This window comes from Hypanus sabinus, chromosome 6 (assembly GCF_030144855.1).
Source record: "Hypanus sabinus isolate sHypSab1 chromosome 6, sHypSab1.hap1, whole genome shotgun sequence".
Classification (NCBI taxonomy): domain Eukaryota; kingdom Metazoa; phylum Chordata; class Chondrichthyes; order Myliobatiformes; family Dasyatidae; genus Hypanus; species Hypanus sabinus.
The window spans coordinates 6,033,548-6,055,294 of NC_082711.1; the positions used below are offsets into that span (position 1 = coordinate 6,033,548).

General features: G+C 55.5%; 1 protein-coding gene across 1 annotated transcript in view; it reads right to left on the minus strand.

Moving 5' to 3' along the window:
- Positions 1 to 21,747, minus strand: part of LOC132395266 (uncharacterized) — a 183,396-nt gene that overhangs the window by 65,517 nt on the left and 96,132 nt on the right. Inside the window, exons 15-19 of the mRNA XM_059971599.1 lie at positions 19,639 to 19,758; positions 14,973 to 15,219; positions 12,122 to 12,255; positions 11,322 to 11,519; positions 5,146 to 5,297 (exon numbers count right to left, since the gene is read on the minus strand). Of these exons, the coding sequence (XP_059827582.1) occupies positions 5,146 to 5,297; positions 11,322 to 11,519; positions 12,122 to 12,255; positions 14,973 to 15,219; positions 19,639 to 19,758 (851 nt within the window). The remainder of the gene's footprint in view (positions 1 to 5,145; positions 5,298 to 11,321; positions 11,520 to 12,121; positions 12,256 to 14,972; positions 15,220 to 19,638; positions 19,759 to 21,747) is intronic.

Sequence of the window (21,747 nt, forward strand, 5' to 3'; positions counted from 1 at the left end):
ACTCTCCCACAGCTCAATGACCCTTGCCCATGTCCACCTCCCGCACTCTCCGACAGCACAATAACCCTTGCCCATGTCCACCTCCCGCACTCTCCACACCCCAATAACCCTTGCCCATGTCCACCTCCCACACTCTCCCACAGCCCAATGACCCTTGTCCATGTCCACCTCCCGCACTCTCCCACAGCCCAATGACCCTTGCCCATGACCACCTCCCGCACTCGCCCCACAGCCCAATGACCCTTGCCCATGTCCACCTCTCACACTCTCCCACAGCCCAATGACCCTTGCCCATGTCCACCTCCCGCACTCTCCGACAGCACAATAACCCTTGCCCATGTCCACCTCCAGCACTCTCCCACAGCCCAATGACCCTTGCCCATGTCCACCTCCCGCACTCTCCCCACCCCAAAAACACTTGCCCATGTCCACCTCCCGCACTCTCCCACAGCCCAATGACCCTTGCCCATGTCCACCTCCCACACTCTCCCACAGCCCAATGACACTTGCCCATGTCCACCTCCCGCACTCTCCCCACCCCAAAAACACTTGCCCATGTCCACCTCCCGCACTCTCCCACAGCCCAATGACCCTTGCCCATGTCCACCTCCCGCACTCTCCCACAGCCCAATGACCCTTGCGCATGAACACCTCCCGCACTCACCCACAGCCCAATGACCGTTGCCCATGAACACCTCCCGCACTCTCCCCACCCCAATAACCCTTGCCCATGTCCACCTCCCGCACTCTCCCCACCCCAATGACCCTTGCCCATGTCGATCTCCCACACTCTCCCACACCCCAATGACCCTTGTCCATGTCCACCTCCTGCACTCTCCCCACCCCAATAACCCTTGCCCATGTCCATCTCCCACACTCTCCCACAACCCAATGACCCTTGCCCATGTCCACCTCCTGCACTCTCCCCACCCCAATAACCCTTGCCCATGTCCACCTCCCACACTCTCCACACCCCAATGACCCTTGCCCATGTCCATCTCCCACACTCTCCCACAGCCCAATGACCCTTGCCATGTCCACCTCCCGCACTCACCCACAGCCCAATGACCCTTGCCCATGTCCACCTCCCGCACTCTCCCACAGCCCAATAACCCTTGCCCATGTCCACCTCCCACACTCTCCCACAGCCCAATGACCCTTGCCCATGTCCACCTCCCGCACTCTCCGACAGCACAATAACCCTTGCCCATGTCCACCTCCCGCACTCTCCACACCCCAATAACCCTTGCCCATGTCCACCTCCCACACTCTCCCACAGCCCAATAACCCTTGTCCATGTCCACCTCCCGCACTCTTCCCACCCCAATGACTCTTGCCCATGTCCACCTCCCACACTCTCCCACAGCCCAATAACCCTTGCCCATATCCACCTCCCACACTCTCCCCACCCCAATGACCCTTGCCCATGTCCACCTCCCACACTCTCCCACAGCCCAATAACCCTTGCCCATGTCCACCTCCCACACTCTCCCACAGCCCAATGACCCTTGCCCATGTCCACCTCCCACACTCTCCCACAGCCCAATAACCCTTGCCCATGTCCACCTCCCACACTCTCCCACAGCCCAATGACCCTTGTCCATGTCCACCTCCCGCACTCTCCCACAGCCCAATGACCCTTGCCCATGACCACCTCCCGCACTCGCCCCACAGCCCAATGACCCTTGCCCATGTCCACCTCCCACACTCTCCCACAGCCCAATGACCCTTGCCCATGTCCACCTCCCGCACTCTCCGACAGCACAATAACCCTTGCCCATGTCCACCTCCCGCACTCTCCCACAGCCCAATGACCCTTGCCCATGTCCACCTCCCGCACTCTCCCCACCCCAAAAACACTTGCCCATGTCCACCTCCCGCACTCTCCCACAGCCCAATGACCCTTGCCCATGTCCACCTCCCGCACTCTCCCACAGCCCAATGACCCTTGCGCATGAACACCTCCCGCACTCACCCACAGCCCAATGACCCTTGCGCATGAACACCTCCCGCACTCACCCACAGCCCAATGACCGTTGCCCATGAACACCTCCCGCACTCACCCACAGCCCAATGACCCTTGCGCATGAACACCTCCCGCACTCTCCCACAGCCCAATGACCCTTGCCCATGTCCACCTCCCGCACTCTCCCACAGCCCAATAACCCTTGCCCATGTCCACCTCCCGCACTCTCCCACAGCCCAATGACCCTTGCGCATGAACACCTCCCGCACTCACCCACAGCCCAATGACCCTTGCGCATGAACACCTCCCGCACTCTCCCACAGCCCAATAACCTTTGCCCATGTCCACCTCCCACACTCTCCCCACCCCAATAACCCTTGCCCATGTCCACCTCCCACACTCTCCCCACCCCAATAACCCTTGCCCATGTCCACCTCCCACACTCTCACACAGCCCAATGACCCTTGCCCATGTCCACCTCCCACACTCTCCCCACCCCAATAACCCTTGCCCATGTCCACCTCCCACACTCTCCCACAGCCCAATAACCCTTGCCCATGTCCACCTCCCACACTCTCCCACAGCCCAATAACCCTTGTCCATGTCCACCTCCCGAACTCTTCCCACCCCAATGACTCTTGCCCATGTCCACCTCCCACACTCTCCCACAGCCCAATAACCCTTGCCCATATCCACCTCCCACTCTCCCCACCCCAATGACCCTTGCCCATGTCCACCTCCCACACTCTCCCACAGCCCAATAACCCTTGCCCATGTCCACCTCCCACACTCTCCCACAGCCCAATGACCCTTGCCCATGTCCACCTCCCACACTCTCCCACAGCCCAATAACCCTTGCCCATGTCCACCTCCCACACTCTCCCACAGCCCAATGACCCTTGTCCATGTCCACCTCCCGCACTCTCCCACAGCACAATGACCCTTGCCCATGACCACCTCCCGCACTCGCCCCACAGCCCAATGACCCTTGCCCATGTCCACCTCCCACACTCTCCCACAGCCCAATGACCCTTGTCCATGTCCACCTCCCACACTCTCCCCACCCCAATAACCCTTGCCCATGTCCACCACCCACACTCTCCCCACCCCAATAACCCTTGCCCATGTCCACCTCCCACACTCTCCAACAGCCCAATAACCCTTGCCCATGTCCACCTCCCACACTCTCCAACAGCCCAATAACCCTTGCCCATGTCCACCTCCCACACTCTCCCACAGCCCAATGACCCTTGCCCATGACCACCTCCCACACTCTCCCACAGCCCAATAACCCTTGCCCATGTCCACATCCCGCACTCTCCCACAGCCCAATGACCCTTGCCCATGACCACCTCCCACACTCTCCCACAGCCCAATAACCCTTGCCCATGAACACCTCCCGCACTCTCCCCACCCCAATGACCCTTGCGCATGAACAGCTCCCGCACTCTCCCACAGCCAAATGACCCTTGCCCATGTCCACCTCCCACACTCTCCCACAGCCCAATGACCCTTGCGCATGAACACCTCCCGCACTCACCCACAGCCCAATGACCCTTGCGCATGAACACCTCCCACACTCTCCCACAGCCCAATGACCCTTGCCCATGTCCTCCTCCCGCACTCTCCCACAGCCCAATAACCCTTGCCCATGTCCACCTCCCACACTCACCCACAGCCCAATAACCCTTGCCCATGTCCACCTCCCGCACTCACCCACAGCCCAATGACCCTTGCGCATGAACACCTCCCGCACTCTCCCACAGCCCAATGACCCTTGCCCATGTCCACCTCCCGCACTCTCCCACAGCCCAATGACCCTTGCGCATGAACACCTCCCGCACTCACCCACAGCCCAATGACCCTTGCCCATGAACACCTCCCGCACTCTCCCACAGCCCAATGACCCTTGCGCATGAACACCTCCCGCACTCTCCCACAGCCCAATGACCCTTGCCCATGTCCACCTCCCGCACTCTCCCACAGCCCAATAACCCTTGCCCATGTCCACCTCCCACACTCTCCCACAGCCCAATAACCCTTGCCCATGTCCACCTCCCGCACTCTCCCACAGCCCAATGACCCTTGCCCATGTCCAGCTCCCACACTCTCCCACAGCCCAATGACACTTGCCCATGTCCACCTCCCACACTCTCCACACCCCAATGACCCTTGCCCATGTCCACCTCCCGCACTCTCCCACAGCCCAATGACCCTTGCCCATGTCCACCTCCCGCACTCTCCCACAGCCCAATGACCATTGCCCATGTCCACCTCCTGCACTCTCCCCACCCCAATGACCCTTGTCCATGTCCACCTCCCGCACTCTCCCACAGCCCAATGACCCTTGCCCATGTCCACCTCCCGCACTCTCCCACAGCCCAATAACCCTTGCCCATGTCCACCTCCCGCACTCTCCCACAGACCAATGACCCTTGCCCATGTCCACCTCCCGCACTCTCCCACAGCCCAATAACCCTTGCCCATGTCCACCTCCCGCACTCTCCCCACCCCAATGACCCTTGCCCATGTCCACCTCCTGCACTCTACCCACCCCAATGACCCTTGCCCATGTCCAGCTCCCACACTCTCCCACAGCCCAATGACACTTGCCCATGTCCACCTCCCACACTCTCCACACCCCAATGACCCTAGCCCATGTCCACCTCCCGCACTCTCCACACCCCAATGACCCTTGCCCATGTCCACCTCCCGCACTCTCCCACAGCCCAATGACCCTTGCCCATGTCCACCTCCCGCACTCTCCCACAGCCCAATGACCATTGCCCATGTCCACCTCCTGCACTCTCCCCACCCCAATGACCCTTGTCCATGTCCACCTCCCGCACTCTCCCACAGCCCAATGACCCTTGCCCATGTACACCACCCGCACTCTCCCACAGCCCAATAATCCTTGCCCATGTCCACCTCCCACACTCTCCCACAGCCCAATGACCCTTGCCCATGTCCACCTCCTGCACTCTCCCCACCCCAATGACCCTTGTCCATGTCCACCTCCCGCACTCTCCCACACCCCAATGACCCTTGCCCATGTCCACCTCCCGCACTCTCCCACAGCCCAATGACCTTTGCCCATGACCAACTCCCGCACTCTCCCACAGCCCAATGACCCTTGCCCATGTCAACCTCCTGCACTCTCCCACAGCCCCAGCCCTTACTTGAATTGCTTGTTCCAAACCATCTGCAGGGGGGTGAGCAGTGGCCGGCTCAGCTCTTCATTGAAGTCGATGGCTCCACACGCAGGGGACGAGAAGGTCCCGTTACGACTACACGTTGCCTTGTAGGTTGGGTACGGAAGGCCACTAGGAGGCTGCAGAAGGGAGGCAGAGAGAGTCCAGTGGTTGAGATGCTCGGGACTCGCGGGACTCGGATCAGACCATCAGACTCAACCAGCTGGCCCGTCCATTTTCCTCCAACACATTCTCCAGTGATCCCTCTGTAACCTTTGATACCCAACAAACCAGGACCCCAGCAAACCCTGTGTTAGGGATTAGTGTGGGGACTGATACAGGACTGTGGGGAGAGAGTGGGACGGTGGGATTAGTGTGGGGAGAGAGTGGGACTGTGGGGAGAGAGTGGGACGGTGGGATTAGTGTGGGGACTGACAGGACTGTGGGGAGAGAGTGGGACGGTGGGATTAGTGTGGGGACTGATACAGGACTGTGGGGAGAGAGTGGGACGGTGGGATTAGTGTGGGGACTGACACAGGACTGTGGGGGGAGAGTGGGACAATGGGATTAGTGTGGGGACTGACACAGGACTGTGGGGAGAGAGTGGGACGGTAGGATTAGTGTGGGGACTGACACAGGACTGGGGAGAGAGAGTGGGACAGTGGGATCAGTGTGGGGACTGACACAGGACTGTGGGGAGAGAGTGGGACAGTGGGATTAGTGTGGGGACTGATACAGGACTGTGGGGAGAGAGTGGGACAGTGGGATTAATTTGGGGACTGACAGGGCTGTGGGGAGAGAGTGGGATTAGTGTGGGGACTGACACAGGACTGTGGGGGGAGAGTGGGACAGTGGGATTAGTGTGGGGACTGATACAGGACTGTGGGGAGAGAGTGGGACAGTGGGATTAGTGGGGAGAGAGTGGGACAGTGGGATTAGTGTGGGGACTGACACAGGGCTGTGGGGAGTGAGTGGAATTAGTGTGGGGACTGACACAGGGCTGTGGGGAGAGAGTGGGACAGTGGGATTAGTGTGGGGACTGACACAGGACTGTGGGGAGTGAGTGGGATTAGTGTGGGGACTGACACAGGGCTGTGGAGAGAGAGTGGGACAGTGGGATTAGTGTGGGGACATACAGAACTGTGGGGAGAGAGTGGGACGGTGGGATTAGTGTGGGGACTGACACAGGACTGTGGGGAGAGAGTGGGACAGTGGGATTAGTGTGGGGACTGACACAGGACTGTGGGGAGAGAGTGGGACAGTGGGATTAGTGTGAGGACTGACACAGGACTGTGGGGAGAGAGTGGGACAGTGGGATTAGTGTGGGACAGACAAAGGGCTGTGGGGAGAGAGTGGGACAGTGAGATCAGTGTGGGAACTGACACAGGACTGTGGGGAGAGAGTGGGACAGTGGGATTAGTGTGGAGACTGATACAGGACTGTGGGGAGTGGGATTAGTGTGGGAACTGATACAGGACAGTGGGGAGAGAGTGGGATTAGTGTGGGGATTGACACAGGACTGTGGGGAGAGTGTGGGATTAGTGTGGGGACAGAATCAGGACTGTGGGGAGAGAGTGGGACAGTGGGATTAGTGTGGGGACTGACAGGACTGTGGGGAGAGAGTGGGATTAGTGTGGGGACTGAATCAGGACTGTGGGGAGAGAGTGGGACAGTGGGATTAGTGTGAGGACTGACACAGGACTGTGGGGAGAGAGTGGGACAGTGGGATTAGTGTGGGGACAGACACAGGGCTGTCGGGAGAGAGTGGGACAGTGGGATTAGTGTGAGGACTGACACAGGACTGTGGGGAGAGAGTGGGACAGTGGGATTAGTGTGAGGACTGACACAGGGCTGTGGGGAGACAGTGGGATTAGTGTGGGGACTGAATCAGGACTGTGGGGAGAGAGTGGGACAGTGGGATTAGTGTGAGGACTGACACAGGACTGTGGGGAGAGAGTGGGACAGTGGGATTAGTGTGAGGACTGACACAGGGCTGTGGGGAGAGAGTGGGATTAGTGTGGGGACTGATACAGGACTGTGGGGAGAGAGTGGGATTAGTGTGGAGACTGACACAGGACTGTGGGGAGAGAGTGGGATTAGTGTGGGGACTGAATCAGGACTGTGGGGAGAGTGTGGGATTAGTGTGGGGACTGACACAGGACTGTGGGGAGAGAGTGGGATTAGTGTGGGGACTGACACAGGACTGTGGGGAGAGAGTGGGATTAGTGTGGGGACTGACACAGGACTGTGGGGAGAGAGTGGGATTAGTGTGGGGACTGAATCAGGACTGTGGGGAGAGTGTGGGATTAGTGTGGGGACTGACACAGGACTGTGGGGAGAGAGTGGGACAGTGGGATTAGTGTGGGGACTGACACAGGACTGTGGGGAGAGAGTGGGATTAGTGTGGGGACTGAATCAGGACTGTGGGGAGAGTGGGATTAGTGTGGGGACTGATACAGGACTGTGGGGAGTGGGATTAGTGTGGGAACTGATACAGGACTGTGGGGAGAGAGTGGGGAGTGGGATTAGTGTGGGGACTGACACAGGACTGTGGGGAGAGAGTGGGATTAGTGTGGGGACTGACACAGGACTGTGGGGAGAGAGTGGGATTAGTGTGGGGACTGACACAGGACTGTGGGGTGAGTGTGGGATTAGTGTGGTGACTGACACAGGACTGTGGGGAGAGTGGGATTAGTGTGGGGACTGATACAGGACTGTGGGGAGAGAGTGGGGAGTGGGATTAGTGTGGGAACTGATATAGGACTGTGGGGAGAGTGTGGGATTAGTGTGGGGACTGACAGGACTGTGGGGAGAGAGTGGGACAGTGGGATTAGTGTGGGGACTGACACAGGACTGTGGGGAGAGAGTGGGACAGTGGGATTAGTGTGGGGACTGACACAGGACTGTGGGGAGAGAGTGGGATTAGTGTGGGGACTGAATCAGGACTGTGGGGAGAGTGTGGGATTAGTGTGGGGACTGACACAGGACTGTGGGGTGAGTGTGGGATTAGTGTGGTGACTGACACAGGACTGTGGGGAGAGTGGGATTAGTGTGGGGACTGATACAGGACTGTGGGGAGAGAGTGGGGAGTGGGATTAGTGTGGGAACTGATATAGGACTGTGGGGAGAGAGTGGGACAGTGGGATTAGTGTGGGGACTGACACAGGACTGTGGGGGGAGAGTGGGACAATGGGATTAGTGTGGGGACTGACACAGGACTGTGGGGAGAGAGTGGGACGGTGGGATTAGTGTGGGGACTGACACAGGACTGGGGAGAGAGAGTGGGACAGTGGGATCAGTGTGGGGACTGACACAGGACTGTGGGGAGAGAGTGGGACAGTGGGATTAGTGTGGGGACTGATACAGGACTGTGGGGAGAGAGTGGGACAGTGGGATTAATTTGGGGACTGACAGGGCTGTGGGGAGAGAGTGGGATTAGTGTGGGGACTGACACAGGACTGTGGGGGGAGAGTGGGACAGTGGGATTAGTGTGGGGACTGATACAGGACTGTGGGGAGAGAGTGGGACAGTGGGATTAGTGGGGAGAGAGTGGGACAGTGGGATTAGTGTGGGGACTGACACAGGGCTGTGGGGAGTGAGTGGGATTAGTGTGGGGACTGACACAGGGCTGTGGGGAGAGAGTGGGACAGTGGGATTAGTGTGGGGACTGACACAGGACTGTGGGGAGTGAGTGGGATTAGTGTGGGGACTGACACAGGGCTGTGGAGAGAGAGTGGGACAGTGGGATTAGTGTGGGGACATACAGAACTGTGGGGAGAGAGTGGGACGGTGGGATTAGTGTGGGGACTGACACAGGACTGTGGGGAGAGAGTGGGACAGTGGGATTAGTGTGGGGACTGACACAGGACTGTGGGGAGAGAGTGGGACAGTGGGATTAGTGTGAGGACTGACACAGGACTGTGGGGAGAGAGTGGGACAGTGGGATTAGTGTGGGACAGACAAAGGGCTGTGGGGAGAGAGTGGGACAGTGAGATCAGTGTGGGAACTGACACAGGACTGTGGGGAGAGAGTGGGACAGTGGGATTAGTGTGGAGACTGATACAGGACTGTGGGGAGTGGGATTAGTGTGGGAACTGATACAGGACAGTGGGGAGAGAGTGGGATTAGTGTGGGGATTGACACAGGACTGTGGGGAGAGTGTGGGATTAGTGTGGGGACAGAATCAGGACTGTGGGGAGAGAGTGGGACAGTGGGATTAGTGTGGGGACTGACAGGACTGTGGGGAGAGAGTGGGATTAGTGTGGGGACTGAATCAGGACTGTGGGGAGAGAGTGGGACAGTGGGATTAGTGTGAGGACTGACACAGGACTGTGGGGAGAGAGTGGGACAGTGGGATTAGTGTGGGGACAGACACAGGGCTGTCGGGAGAGAGTGGGACAGTGGGATTAGTGTGAGGACTGACACAGGACTGTGGGGAGAGAGTGGGACAGTGGGATTAGTGTGAGGACTGACACAGGGCTGTGGGGAGACAGTGGGATTAGTGTGGGGACTGAATCAGGACTGTGGGGAGAGAGTGGGACAGTGGGATTAGTGTGAGGACTGACACAGGACTGTGGGAAGAGAGTGGGACAGTGGGATTAGTGTGAGGACTGACACAGGGCTGTGGGGAGAGAGTGGGATTAGTGTGGGGACTGATACAGGACTGTGGGGAGAGAGTGGGATTAGTGTGGAGACTGACACAGGACTGTGGGGAGAGAGTGGGATTAGTGTGGGGACTGAATCAGGACTGTGGGGAGAGTGTGGGATTAGTGTGGGGACTGACACAGGACTGTGGGGAGAGAGTGGGATTAGTGTGGGGACTGAATCAGGACTGTGGGGAGAGAGTGGGACAGTGGGATTAGTGTGAGGACTGACACAGGACTGTGGGGAGAGAGTGGGACAGTGGGATCAGTGTGAGGACTGACACAGGGCTGTGGGGAGAGAGTGGGATTAGTGTGGGGACTGATACAGGACTGTGGGGAGAGAGTGGGGAGTGGGATTAGTGTGGGAACTGATACAGGACTGTGGGGAGAGAGTGGGATTAGTGTGGGGACTGACACAGGACTGTGGGGAGAGAGTGGGATTAGTGTGGGGACTGACACAGGACTGTGGGGAGAGAGTGGGATTAGTGTGGGGACTGACACAGGACTGTGGGGAGAGAGTGGGATTAGTGTGGGGACTGAATCAGGACTGTGGGGAGAGTGTGGGATTAGTGTGGGGACTGACACAGGACTGTGGGGAGAGAGTGGGACAGTGGGATTAGTGTGGGGACTGACACAGGACTGTGGGGAGAGAGTGGGATTAGTGTGGGGACTGAATCAGGACTGTGGGGAGAGTGGGATTAGTGTGGGGACTGATACAGGACTGTGGGGAGTGGGATTAGTGTGGGAACTGATACAGGACTGTGGGGAGAGAGTGGGGAGTGGGATTAGTGTGGGGACTGACACAGGACTGTGGGGAGAGAGTGGGATTAGTGTGGGGACTGACACAGGACTTTGGGGAGAGTGTGGGATTAGTGTGGGGACTGACAGGACTGTGGGGAGAGAGTGGGACAGTGGGATTAGTGTGGGGACTGACACAGGACTGTGGGGAGAGAGTGGGACAGTGGGATTAGTGTGGGGACTGACACAGGACTGTGGGGAGAGAGTGGGATTAGTGTGGGGACTGAATCAGGACTGTGGGGAGAGTGTGGGATTAGTGTGGGGACTGACACAGGACTGTGGGGTGAGTGTGGGATTAGTGTGGTGACTGACACAGGACTGTGGGGAGAGTGGGATTAGTGTGGGGACTGATACAGGACTGTGGGGAGAGAGTGGGGAGTGGGATTAGTGTGGGAACTGATATAGGACTGTGGGGAGAGAGTGGGATTAGTGTGGGGACTGACACAGGACTGTGGGGAGAGAGTGGGATTAGTGTGGGGACTGACACAGGACTTTGGGGAGAGTGTGGGATTAGTGTGGGGACTGACACAGGACTGTGGGGGGCAGGACAGTGAGAGTATTTGAGGTTTGAGACGGGGCTACGGGGATTAGTCTCGAAATGAATCAGGTCGATGAGGGGAACCAGCACTGATATGACAGACCATCTGTCCACTGAGCACAGGAGGTGATTGGTTGTGAGTCGGTCGGGAATGCTGACTCCAGCTCAGAACACAGCCCACTGACCCGTGAACCCCAGCGCAGCACAGTGTCCAAACTGTTCTTCAACGCCATCTTCTTCCCAAAGCTCAGCTGTGTCTTGATTTCTGCAAACGAGCCCTCGATGTTCCAGCTGCAATCCTCGGCCGCCTGCTGGAATATCTCTCGGGCGCGGACTAGGCAGTGTCGTACGGCCTCGCGCATCTTTGCCTGGAGGGAGGCACTCTGCGGAGAGATATCCACAGTGAAACACAGTCGGGGCCCGGGGAGGGACAAGCGCAAACAATACAGCGGCCTCACCTTCGATTCCAGCACCCTCCTCCTCACGAGATGCTGCAGTTGCTGGAAGCCAGCATTGTGGCGAGTGCAACACTATTACACCGGCGACCCAGGTTCAATTCCCACCGCTGCTCGCAAGGAGCTTGTACATTGTGACCGCGTGGGCTTCCTCTGGGAGCTCCTGTTCCCTCCCGCAGTCCACAGGTTACGGTCAGGGCGCGAACTGTAGTAACACTCCCTGGGTGTCCCAACACATCCCCCTACTGCACTGCTTTTTGACACAGACATCACTTTGATGTACACGTGTGATAAAATAAAGCTAATTTTTAAAATCTTTTTCAACACACGCAAAATGCTGGAGGAATTCAGCATGTCAGGCAGCATCTTTGGAAAGGAGTAAAGTCTATGTTTCCTGCCATCATGGAGGCTCCCTAGATGGAATACGAGGTGCTGCGAGTCTGGCTTCATCGCAGCAGCCCGAGGACCGACATGTTGGTGTGGGTCCTCTCGCTGCCCGCTGCCATTCCACAACCCCCACCCCCACGTACCTGGGCTCTGCGATTGGTCAGGTAGTTCACTACGTGACTGACAAAGGTGGCCAACTTGCGGATGACCACCTCGGTGCCCAGCGCCCGTCTGGCCAGCGTGATCCGGTGCACGAATCTCTGCACGGCGGGAATCTCTGCGGGGAAACCAAGGGAAGGAAGCTGGCATCAGTGTTCCCAAGTGGGGCTTCTCAAACAGGAGAAAGTCTGCAGATGCTGGAAACCCGAGCAACACAAACAAAATGCTGGAGGAACTCAGCAGGCCAGGCAGCGTCTAACCCACCAATCTTTGGAATGTGGGAGGAAACACACGCGGTTACAAGGAGAACGTACAAACTCTTACAGACACCGGAGAGAATCGAACCCTGATCCGTAATCAACGGCACTGTAAATCGATTATGCTAACTACTGCGCTTCTGTTCCTGGGCTCGAGGGCCTGAGTTACAGGGAGCTGTTTAGCAGGCGAAGACTTATTCCTACAAAGATAGGGTATTAAAAAGGTGTCCTTATCACAAGATGTAAAATCATGAGGGCCATTATTCCGGGTGAATGCGAAGGCTACCCATCTGTCTATTGATTGACTGGTTGATTGACCGATTGCCCCAGCACAGCACAGGATATTCCAGCCCACTCAGCCACGTTGCTCAGCAACCAACCGATTTTAACCCAGGCCTAACCACAAGAGCAATTAACCTGCCGAAGGGGCGCCAAGGTAGCGCGACTCTAGTACAGCTCGGGGCATCGCGGTTCAGAGTTCAATTCCAGCGTCCTCTGTGAGGAGCGTTTGTACGTCCTCCCCGTGGAATGTGCAGGTTTCCGTGCTCCAGTTTCCTCCCACAGTCCAAAAACGTACTCACCATTGTAAGTCGTCCCTTGATTAAGTTAGGCTTAAATCAGGGTTGTTAGGGGTTGTTGGGGTAGGGTGGTGGGCTCGAAAGGCCTACTCCGCACTTCATCATTAAGTAAAAAGCTGGTAGGTCTTTGGACCGTGGGAGGAAAGCAGAGCACCCACACGGTCACGGGTTACAGACGACGTGGGAACCGAACTCTGAACTCCGACACCCCCAGCTGCAATGACATGGCTCTGTTCTTCTTCAGGTTTTGGGGTTTAAGGTGAGAGGAGAGAGATTTAAAACAGATCTGAGAGGAAACGTCTCTGCTCAGAGGGGTGGTGTGTATATGGGACGAGCTTGTCAGAGGAATGGGTGGGGTGAAGCTGTATAAAAACACTTACCTGGAGTTGGGTGTGGTGTGAGTCAAACGGGCAAATGATTCACTCAGGTAGGCTGGACCCATCAGAAGAATGAGATGGGGAGGTGGGGGTGGAATTTAATTGAATCTATCAAATATTGAATGGCTTAGAACAGGACTCATTCAACCTACAGGACATGCTCTCTAATCCAGGCAGCATCCTGGGGCAAATCTCCTCTGCACCCTCTCTAAGGCCTCCACATCCTTCCTATAGTCAGGGGACCAGAGCCGAACACAATGTTCCAAGCTCCTGGAAGCTGAGATTAGGGGTCTCTCCAGCACATGGGCACTCATGGGTAAAGGATCCTGTAGTTAAAGAGGATGTGGGGAATACGAAGGTACAGACTTCGTCCCTCTGTACCCGTCTCTACATCCTTCGGTTTCCTAGCAACACACACCAAGAGCTGGGAGAACCTTGCAGGTCAGGGGAATAAACAGTTGATGTTTCAGGCCAAGGCTCCTCACCAGGACCGGAAAGAAAAGGGGAAGATGCCAGAATAAAGCGGGGAGAGGGAGGGGGGGGGGTGGTGAAGCAAGAAGCTGGAAGCTGATTGGTGGACAGGGTAAAGGGGTAAAGAAGCAGCAATCCCATAGGATAGGAGAGTAGCCCATGTGAGGAAAGGAAGGAAGAGGAGGGGCAGAATGGGGAATCGAGAAATTGATGTTCATGCCCTCAGGTTGGAGACAATGTGAAAAATCATGAAACTACCCTCTAATAGTTCAAGAAATTACCTAGGGTGATCTGCATTAAAGGTGGGGACAACTTTTTTTGATGAAGGATTTTGGCCCGAAACATTCACTGTTTCATTCCCCTTCATGGACGCAGCCTGACCTGCCAAGTTCCTCTAGCTTTCTGTGTGTGTTGCTCAACGTTCCAGGCACCTTTGGAATCTCTTACAGTTTTATCTGCTTCCACTGGCAAGATGGATCCCACCACCAGTAAACCTAACTTCCAATGTTAATGTTACCCCAGAAATCACGGGATCCTTTTATCCCCTCACGGAACTGCCAGGGAACTCCGACATTGACCTGAAGAAGCAAAGGGGCCTTGGTTTAAACGGCCACCTAAACTAACCCAGACACCCCAATCTGAGAGTCAAAACACCCACAGACGCTGGAAATCCGATACAACAGCTGGAAACCCTCAGCAGTGGGTTTCCACGGTAACGTAGCGGTTAGCCTGACACTATTACAGCTCGAGGAGTCAGAGTTCGATACTGCGCTGCCCGCAAGGAGTTTGCATGTTCTCCGCGTGACCGCGTGGGTTTCCTCCCACAGTCCCAGGACGTACAGGCAATAGGTTAACTGGTTACTATAAATTGCCCTGTGACTAGGCAAGGGGTAGATAAGTGAAGATTGCTGGGCTGCCTGGCTCATTAGGCCGGAAGGGACTGTTTTCTAAATGAAACATTAAAAATAAATTTAAAAAGTCTGTGAGAAAAGAAAGTTAACGTTTCAGGTCTGACAGATCTGGGTCTCGAACCTGGAGAATTATCTTTGGTCCTTGTCCCGACTGGATACTTCCAGCATTTCCTGACTTTATTTCACACCCCCACCCCCTGTCCAAACCCCAGCGAGGGTGGCAGGCTCAGGAAGGTCTGACCTGTGTCCTCGATGTTGTGAAAGACCCGCGGAGGTCCATCCCGCTGAAGCTTGTCACGCAGTTTCAGGTACTCGGTGGAGCTGACCGTGAACACGGGCAGCTGGGTGCCCACGGGAGGGTCTGGGCCTGGTCCATCTGCCATCTTGGGATACACTTCGCACACATCATCCTCGTCCTCGTCCTCATCACTTTCCTCCTGATCCTCATCAGAATCCGTATCTTCATCTCTGGCCTGGCACTTCAGATCCTAAATGCACCAAAACAAACATCACAACCTGGGAGAACGCAGTCAGCTGGGCAACGCGCACCGATGGCAGACAGACTGGGGCGAGCTGATACGACGGAGGAGCCAAGCTAACATTAAGGGGAGTCTTCTGCTGAGGAAAGAATCCTCCTCTCTCCGCTACTCCCCGCAGCAACCAGGTAAATAAAGTTGAAAGACAACAGAGGAAATTAACAAGGATGATGCAGTGACTGGAGGACCTGAGGAATAAGGAAAGATGAATAGGTTAGGACTTTATTCCTTGGAATGTAAAGATTGAGGGCAAATTTGATAGAGGTATACAAACTTAAGAGGGGGCATAGATAGGGTAAATGCAAGCAGGCCTTTTCCCACTGAAATTGGGTGAGACGACAACTAGAGGTCATGGGTTAAGGGTGAAAGGTGAGAAGTTTAAAGGAGACCCAAGGGGAAACTTCACTCAGAAAGGCCACGAGAGTGTGCAACCAGCAGCCAGTGCAAGTGCTGGATTTCAACATTTGATGAAGTGTGGATAGGTACATGGATTGTAGGGATATGGAAGGCTATGGTTCGGGTGCAGATCACTGCCGCAAGGAAGTTTAAATGGTTCAGTCTGACCTAGATGGGCCAAAGGGCCTGTTTCTGCGTCATACTTTTCTATGGCTTAATATTAACTGAGGGACAGTGAAAATCTTGCCAGATCAAGTCATTCGCAGTGTATTGGCATGTGACAATGATAAACCCACTTCATTTAAGCCTGTGTAATTACTGCACGTGGTGACAAGGAGGAGAAAGTCTGCAGATGCAGGAAATCCGAGCAAGACACAAAAGAACTCAGCAGGCCAGGCAGCTTCTGTGGAAAAGAGTACAGAGACAGTGTCACACCATGGGAGGGGTAGTGCCAATCAGAGTACCACACCTCAGTATCACCCCTCCCACAGTGTGACCCTCCCCCTGTACCACCCCTCCCAGTGTGACCCTCCCTCAATACCCCTCCCACAGTGTGACACTCCCTTTGTACCGCCCCTCCCACAGTGTGACCCTCCCTCAGAACCGCCCCTCACAGTGTGACCCTCCCTCAGTACCACCCCCACACAGTGCCACAGTGTGACCCTCCCTCAATACCTCCCCTCCCACAGTGTGACCCTCCCTCAGTCCCTCCCCTCCCACAGTGTGACCCTCCCTCAGTACCACCCCTCCCACAGTGTGACCCTCCCTCAGTCCCACCCCCCCACAGTGTGACCTTCCCTCAGTACCACCCCTCCCACAGTGTGACCCTCCCTCAGTCCCACCCCCCCACAGTGTGACCTTCCCTCAGTACCACCCCTCCCACAGTGTGACCCTCCCTCAGTCCCACCCCCCCACAGTGCCACAGTGTGACCCTCCCTCAATACCTCCCCTCCCACAGTGTGACCCTCCCTCAGTCCCACCCCTCCCACAGTGTGACCCTCCCTCAGTCCCACCCCCCCACAGTGCCACAGTGTGACCCTCCCTCAATACCTCCCCTCCCACAGTGTGACCCTCCCTCAGTCCCACCCCCCCACAGTGTGACCCTCCCTCAGTACCTCCCCTCCCACAGTGTGACACTCCCTCAATACCTCCCCTCCCACAGTGTGACACTCCCTCAGTACCGCCCCTCCCTCAGTCCCACCCCTCCCACAGTACTGCCCCTCTCAATAGCACTGTCTGATCAGATTTAGTCAGTCATTTTTGAAGTCAAAAACCTCAGGGTCAGGCCTCACGGTTTTCAGCACTTGCCCAGACTGAGAGCGCACATGGAAATTTGTTACTGATTATTTATAACCGACGTTGATGATTTTCACGGGAATGCTGCCATATTGAACAATGAAGCTTCAGGCACTGACCTGCTAAACTTGGTACTATTCTCAGGCAAGTAGCTGGGTGTGAATCTGGACTGATCCTTGCTTCAGAGCATCTGAATGTGGACACAAGCAGCTTCAGGCAGTGACCTGCTAAATCTGAGACTGTTCTCAAGGAGTAGATATTTATTATGTGAAATGCCAGACTACTCTTGTTAGAGTCTGTCTGGTTCACCTAGTTTAACTGGTTTGGACTGTCAGAACCACAAGGGACAAAGCTATGAGGCTGAGGGTGGGGGCAGAAACCAGAGAACAATGTTGGCACAAACACGAAGAAATCTGCAGATGCTGCAAATTCAAGCAACACACACAAAATGCTGGCAGCAGGCCAGGCAGGGAACACCTGACGAAGGGTCTCGGCCCGAAATGTCGGCTGTACCTCTCCCTATAGATGCTGCCTGGCCTGCTGTGTTCCACCAGCGTTTTGTGTGTGTTGAACAATGTCGGCTGTAGCCCGGGCGCGAACCAGTAAGAAGGTGACCCAGGTAGGTCAGGTGACCTCGAGCCAATGGGATGCAGATCCACCAGTTCACTTGAAGAGGAACAGTACAAGAGTCGGGAGTTCCAAATACACAGGGGCGATAACTCTCCAGCAGGCAGAGACCAACCATCACGGATAAGGAGGACCCCACGGACACGAGAAACGCTGGGTCAGTGCAGACTCCTTTCCTGAGTAATACCTTTGCTCTGCATTGACTGTTAGTGGAGGGTCAGGGGTTCCAGTAGGGTGCATACGGAGACAGTTTGTGATCCCACATGCTTTTTAGTTGAGGCAATTAAAGTTACTTGTCAATACATTCAGATTCTCCGTGCCTCATTGATCATTATCACAGTGGAAATCGTTCTCATGCAGTACAGCTCCCTCTTCAATACATTTCCTCCAGCACTATCTACTAAGTGCAACGCCTTCCCAGTTTTTCAATGCAGTGTTGAATTTGCCATGTGTCTGTGATGCTGATACAAGCAGTTGTTTCACTGCACACGTGTACTTGAGAGTAAAAAACACTGGCCCTCGTCCCCACCGCTTTGTGTCATTTACCGGGAGAGTCGGAGACCGTCACGACCGGGGTCTCCCCACCCACCCGACACCCCACCGCTTTGTGTCATTTACCGGGAGAGTCGGAGACCGTCACGACCGGGGTCTCCCCACCCACCCGACACCCCACCGCTTTGTGTCATTTACCGGGAGAGTCGGAGACCGTCACGGCCGGGGTCTACCCACCCACCGCTCTGTGACATTTACCGGGAGAGTCGGAGACCGTCACGACCGGGGTCTCCCCACCCACCCGACACCCCACCGCTTTGTGTCATTTACCGGGAGAGTCGGAGACCGTCACGGCCGGGGTCTACCCACCCACCGCTCTGTGACATTTACCGGGAGAGTCGGAGACCGTCACGACCGAGGTCTCCCCACCCACCCGACACCCCACCGCTTTGTGTCATTTACCGGGAGAGTCGGAGACCGTCACGACCGGGGTCTCCCCACCCACCCGACACCCCACCGCTTTGTGTCATTTACCGGGAGAGTCGGAGACCGTCACGGCCGGGGTCTACCCACCCACCGCTCTGTGACATTTACCGGGAGAGTCGGAGACCGTCACGACCGGGGTCTCCCCACCCACCCGACACCCCACCGCTTTGTGTCATTTACCGGGAGAGTCGGAGACCGTCACGGCCGGGGTCTACCCACCCACCGCTCTGTGACATTTACCGGGAGAGTCGGAGACCGTCACGACCGGGGTCTCCCCACCCACCCGACACCCCACCGCTCTGTGACATTTACCGGGAGAGTCGGAGACCGTCACGACCGGGGTCTCCCCACCCACCCGACACCCCACCGCTCTGTGACATTTACCGGGAGAGTCGGAGACCGTCACGACCGGGGTCTCCCCACCCACCCGACACCCCACCGCTCTGTGACATTTACCGGGAGAGTCGGAGACCGTCACGACCGGGGTCTCCCCACCCACCCGACACCCCACCGCTCTGTGACATTTACCGGGAGAGTCGGAGACCGTCACGACCGGGGTCTCCCCACCCACCCGACACCCCACCGCTCTGTGACATTTACCGGGAGAGTCGGAGACCGTCACGACCGGGGTCTCCCCACCCACCCGACACCCCACCGCTCTGTGTCATTTACCGGGAGAGTCAGAGACCGTCACGACCGGGGTCTCCCCACCCACCCGACACCCCACCGCTCTGTGACATTTACCGGGAGAGTCGGAGACCGTCACGACCGGGGTCTCCCCACCCACCCGACACCCCACCGCTCTGTGACATTTACCGGGAGAGTCGGAGACCGTCACGACCGGGGTCTCGGCACCAGGACAGTCAGCTGTTTGCCGTTTACCTGTGCTTCGAATGATGTTTTATTAAATTATTTTTAGCAATATTTTGTTTGATGAGCTGAGTGTGATACATATTTTGTGGGTGCACAATGGTCCAGAGGAACGTTGTTTCATTTGGTTGTACATATGGATAGTCAGATGACAATAAACTTGAGCTTATTCCAACCCTGACTTTGCTCAACCTGGGCACTCACCTGCAGCCCTCTCTTGAAATTCAGGCAAATCTTTTGCTTGCAGAAGTGATTTCGGGCCCTGATGGCATTCAGGGAGAGTTCCCTCTGCCTCACGCCTTCCTCGTGGTGGAGTCCAGTCAACTGTGAGAAAAAGAGCAAAATGTCAGACTAGAACTCCTAATTTCAGGATCACAGCACCCTGCTAACTACAAATGAGCGAAAGAATGAAGCATCGCAGCTGAAAACGTCAACTATCCATTTCTCCTTCATAGATGCTGCTTGACCTGCTGCGTTGCTCCAGCTACTGGTTTCAAAAGACCTCTTCATCGTGGGAGCGAAGAAAAGATCTGAAAAATTTACTGCTGACTCCACCCACCGTAGCAGTCTCCTATTCACCAAGTTGCCACCGGGGAGACACCACGAATCTATCACTACCAGGACTACTCTTCATCTGCGAGGCTTCTTTCCTGTAGCTCTCCAGCTTCTCAACAAAACCGCAACTGTCCCTGAGCAACATCCGTGAAATGGTCTTTCCTGCTCTCCGTGTTCTGTTGATAATCATTGAGTCTGTCCACATGTTCACATTTATTGCTGTTTGCACACGTGACCGCTCTGCTAATTGTTGTTTGCTCATGGCTGTTTGCGCTATTGTCTTGTCTGTTCTGGTCTTGCCCTGTGTTTTTATGCTTGGCACTGAACCACAATCAATTCTAGTCTGTTTCACAGACTGGCAATAAAGAAATTCTGATTACAGACACAGCGTCATTGAGAAGCACAGCACAGAAACAGACCCTTCAGCCCATCTAGTCTATGCTAAACCATCTAAATCGCCTACCCCCATCAACGACCACAGCCTTCCATACCCCTACCATCCCATCCACGTACCTATCCAAACTTCACTCAAACATTGAAATCGATTACTGGCAGCTCATTCCACCCTCCAAGTGAGGTAGCTTCCCCTCGTGTTCCCCTTAAACTTCTCACCTTTCACCCTTAACCCATGACCACCCAACCTCGGTGGAAAAAGCCTGCTTACATTTACCCTAACAATACCCCTCCTAATTCTGATTCTGATCTTCTGTCTTGCCAGATTCCTCCAGCTCCCCAGCACCCTCATCACCAGCGGGAGAGCAGAGTGGGTCTTGGCTGAGCTCCTTCTTTGAAGGATTTGCGATATGGACTTGACTGATGATCGCTGGAAACTGGCACCACTGAAGCTCCTGGGATTGTGTTGGTGAGCTGGTACTTTCGGGCTGGACAGAAGAACGCTGAAGTGTTTCCCAGAAGCTGGTGTTGGGCTGCTGAACTCTGTGCTAGAGACAGCATGGTGGCCTAGCAGTTAGGGTAACGGTTTACAGTGACAGCTGTAAGACCAGGGTTCAATTCCCACCGCTGCCTTTAATGAGTGTGTACGTTCTCCCCGTGACCGTGTGGGTTTCCTCCCACAGTCCAGAGACGTATGACCAGTAGATCAAAAAACATGGTAGAATCGGGCCATTCGGCCCATCACCATTCACATACGGCTGATTTCCTTTCCCTCGGGGTAACTGGGAGGCTGAGGAGTCATCTTGTACAAGTACATTAAGATCACAATGGGCATAGAGGGGATAAGCAATCTTTTTTTCCAGCATTAGAAATCAAAAACTAGAGGGATAGATTTAGGGTCAGAGGTGAAAAGTTTAAGAGACTGAAGAACAACTTGGTATGTGGGTTTATTAATGTCACATGTACCGAGGTACAGTGAAAAACTCTTCCTGCATACTGGTCCTACAGATCGGATCATTACACAGAGCATTGAGGTAGAATAAGGTGAAACAATAACAGAATGTAGAACAGAGTTTTAGTTACAGGAAAAGTGCAATGCAGGCAGACAGGAAGGTCAAGGTCATAACCAGGTCGATTGTGAGGACAAGAGTTCATCTTATTGCACGAGGAGACTATTCAATGGTTTTATTACAGTGGGGTAGAAGCTGTCCTTGAGCCTGGTGGGTCAGTATATGCTTTCAGGCTTTTGTACCTTCTGTCTGATGGGAGGCGGAGAAGAGAGGATGTCTGGCATAGGAGGGGATCTTTGGTTATGCTGGCTGTTTTACTGAGGCAGTGAGAAGTTTACACAGAGAAACATAGAAA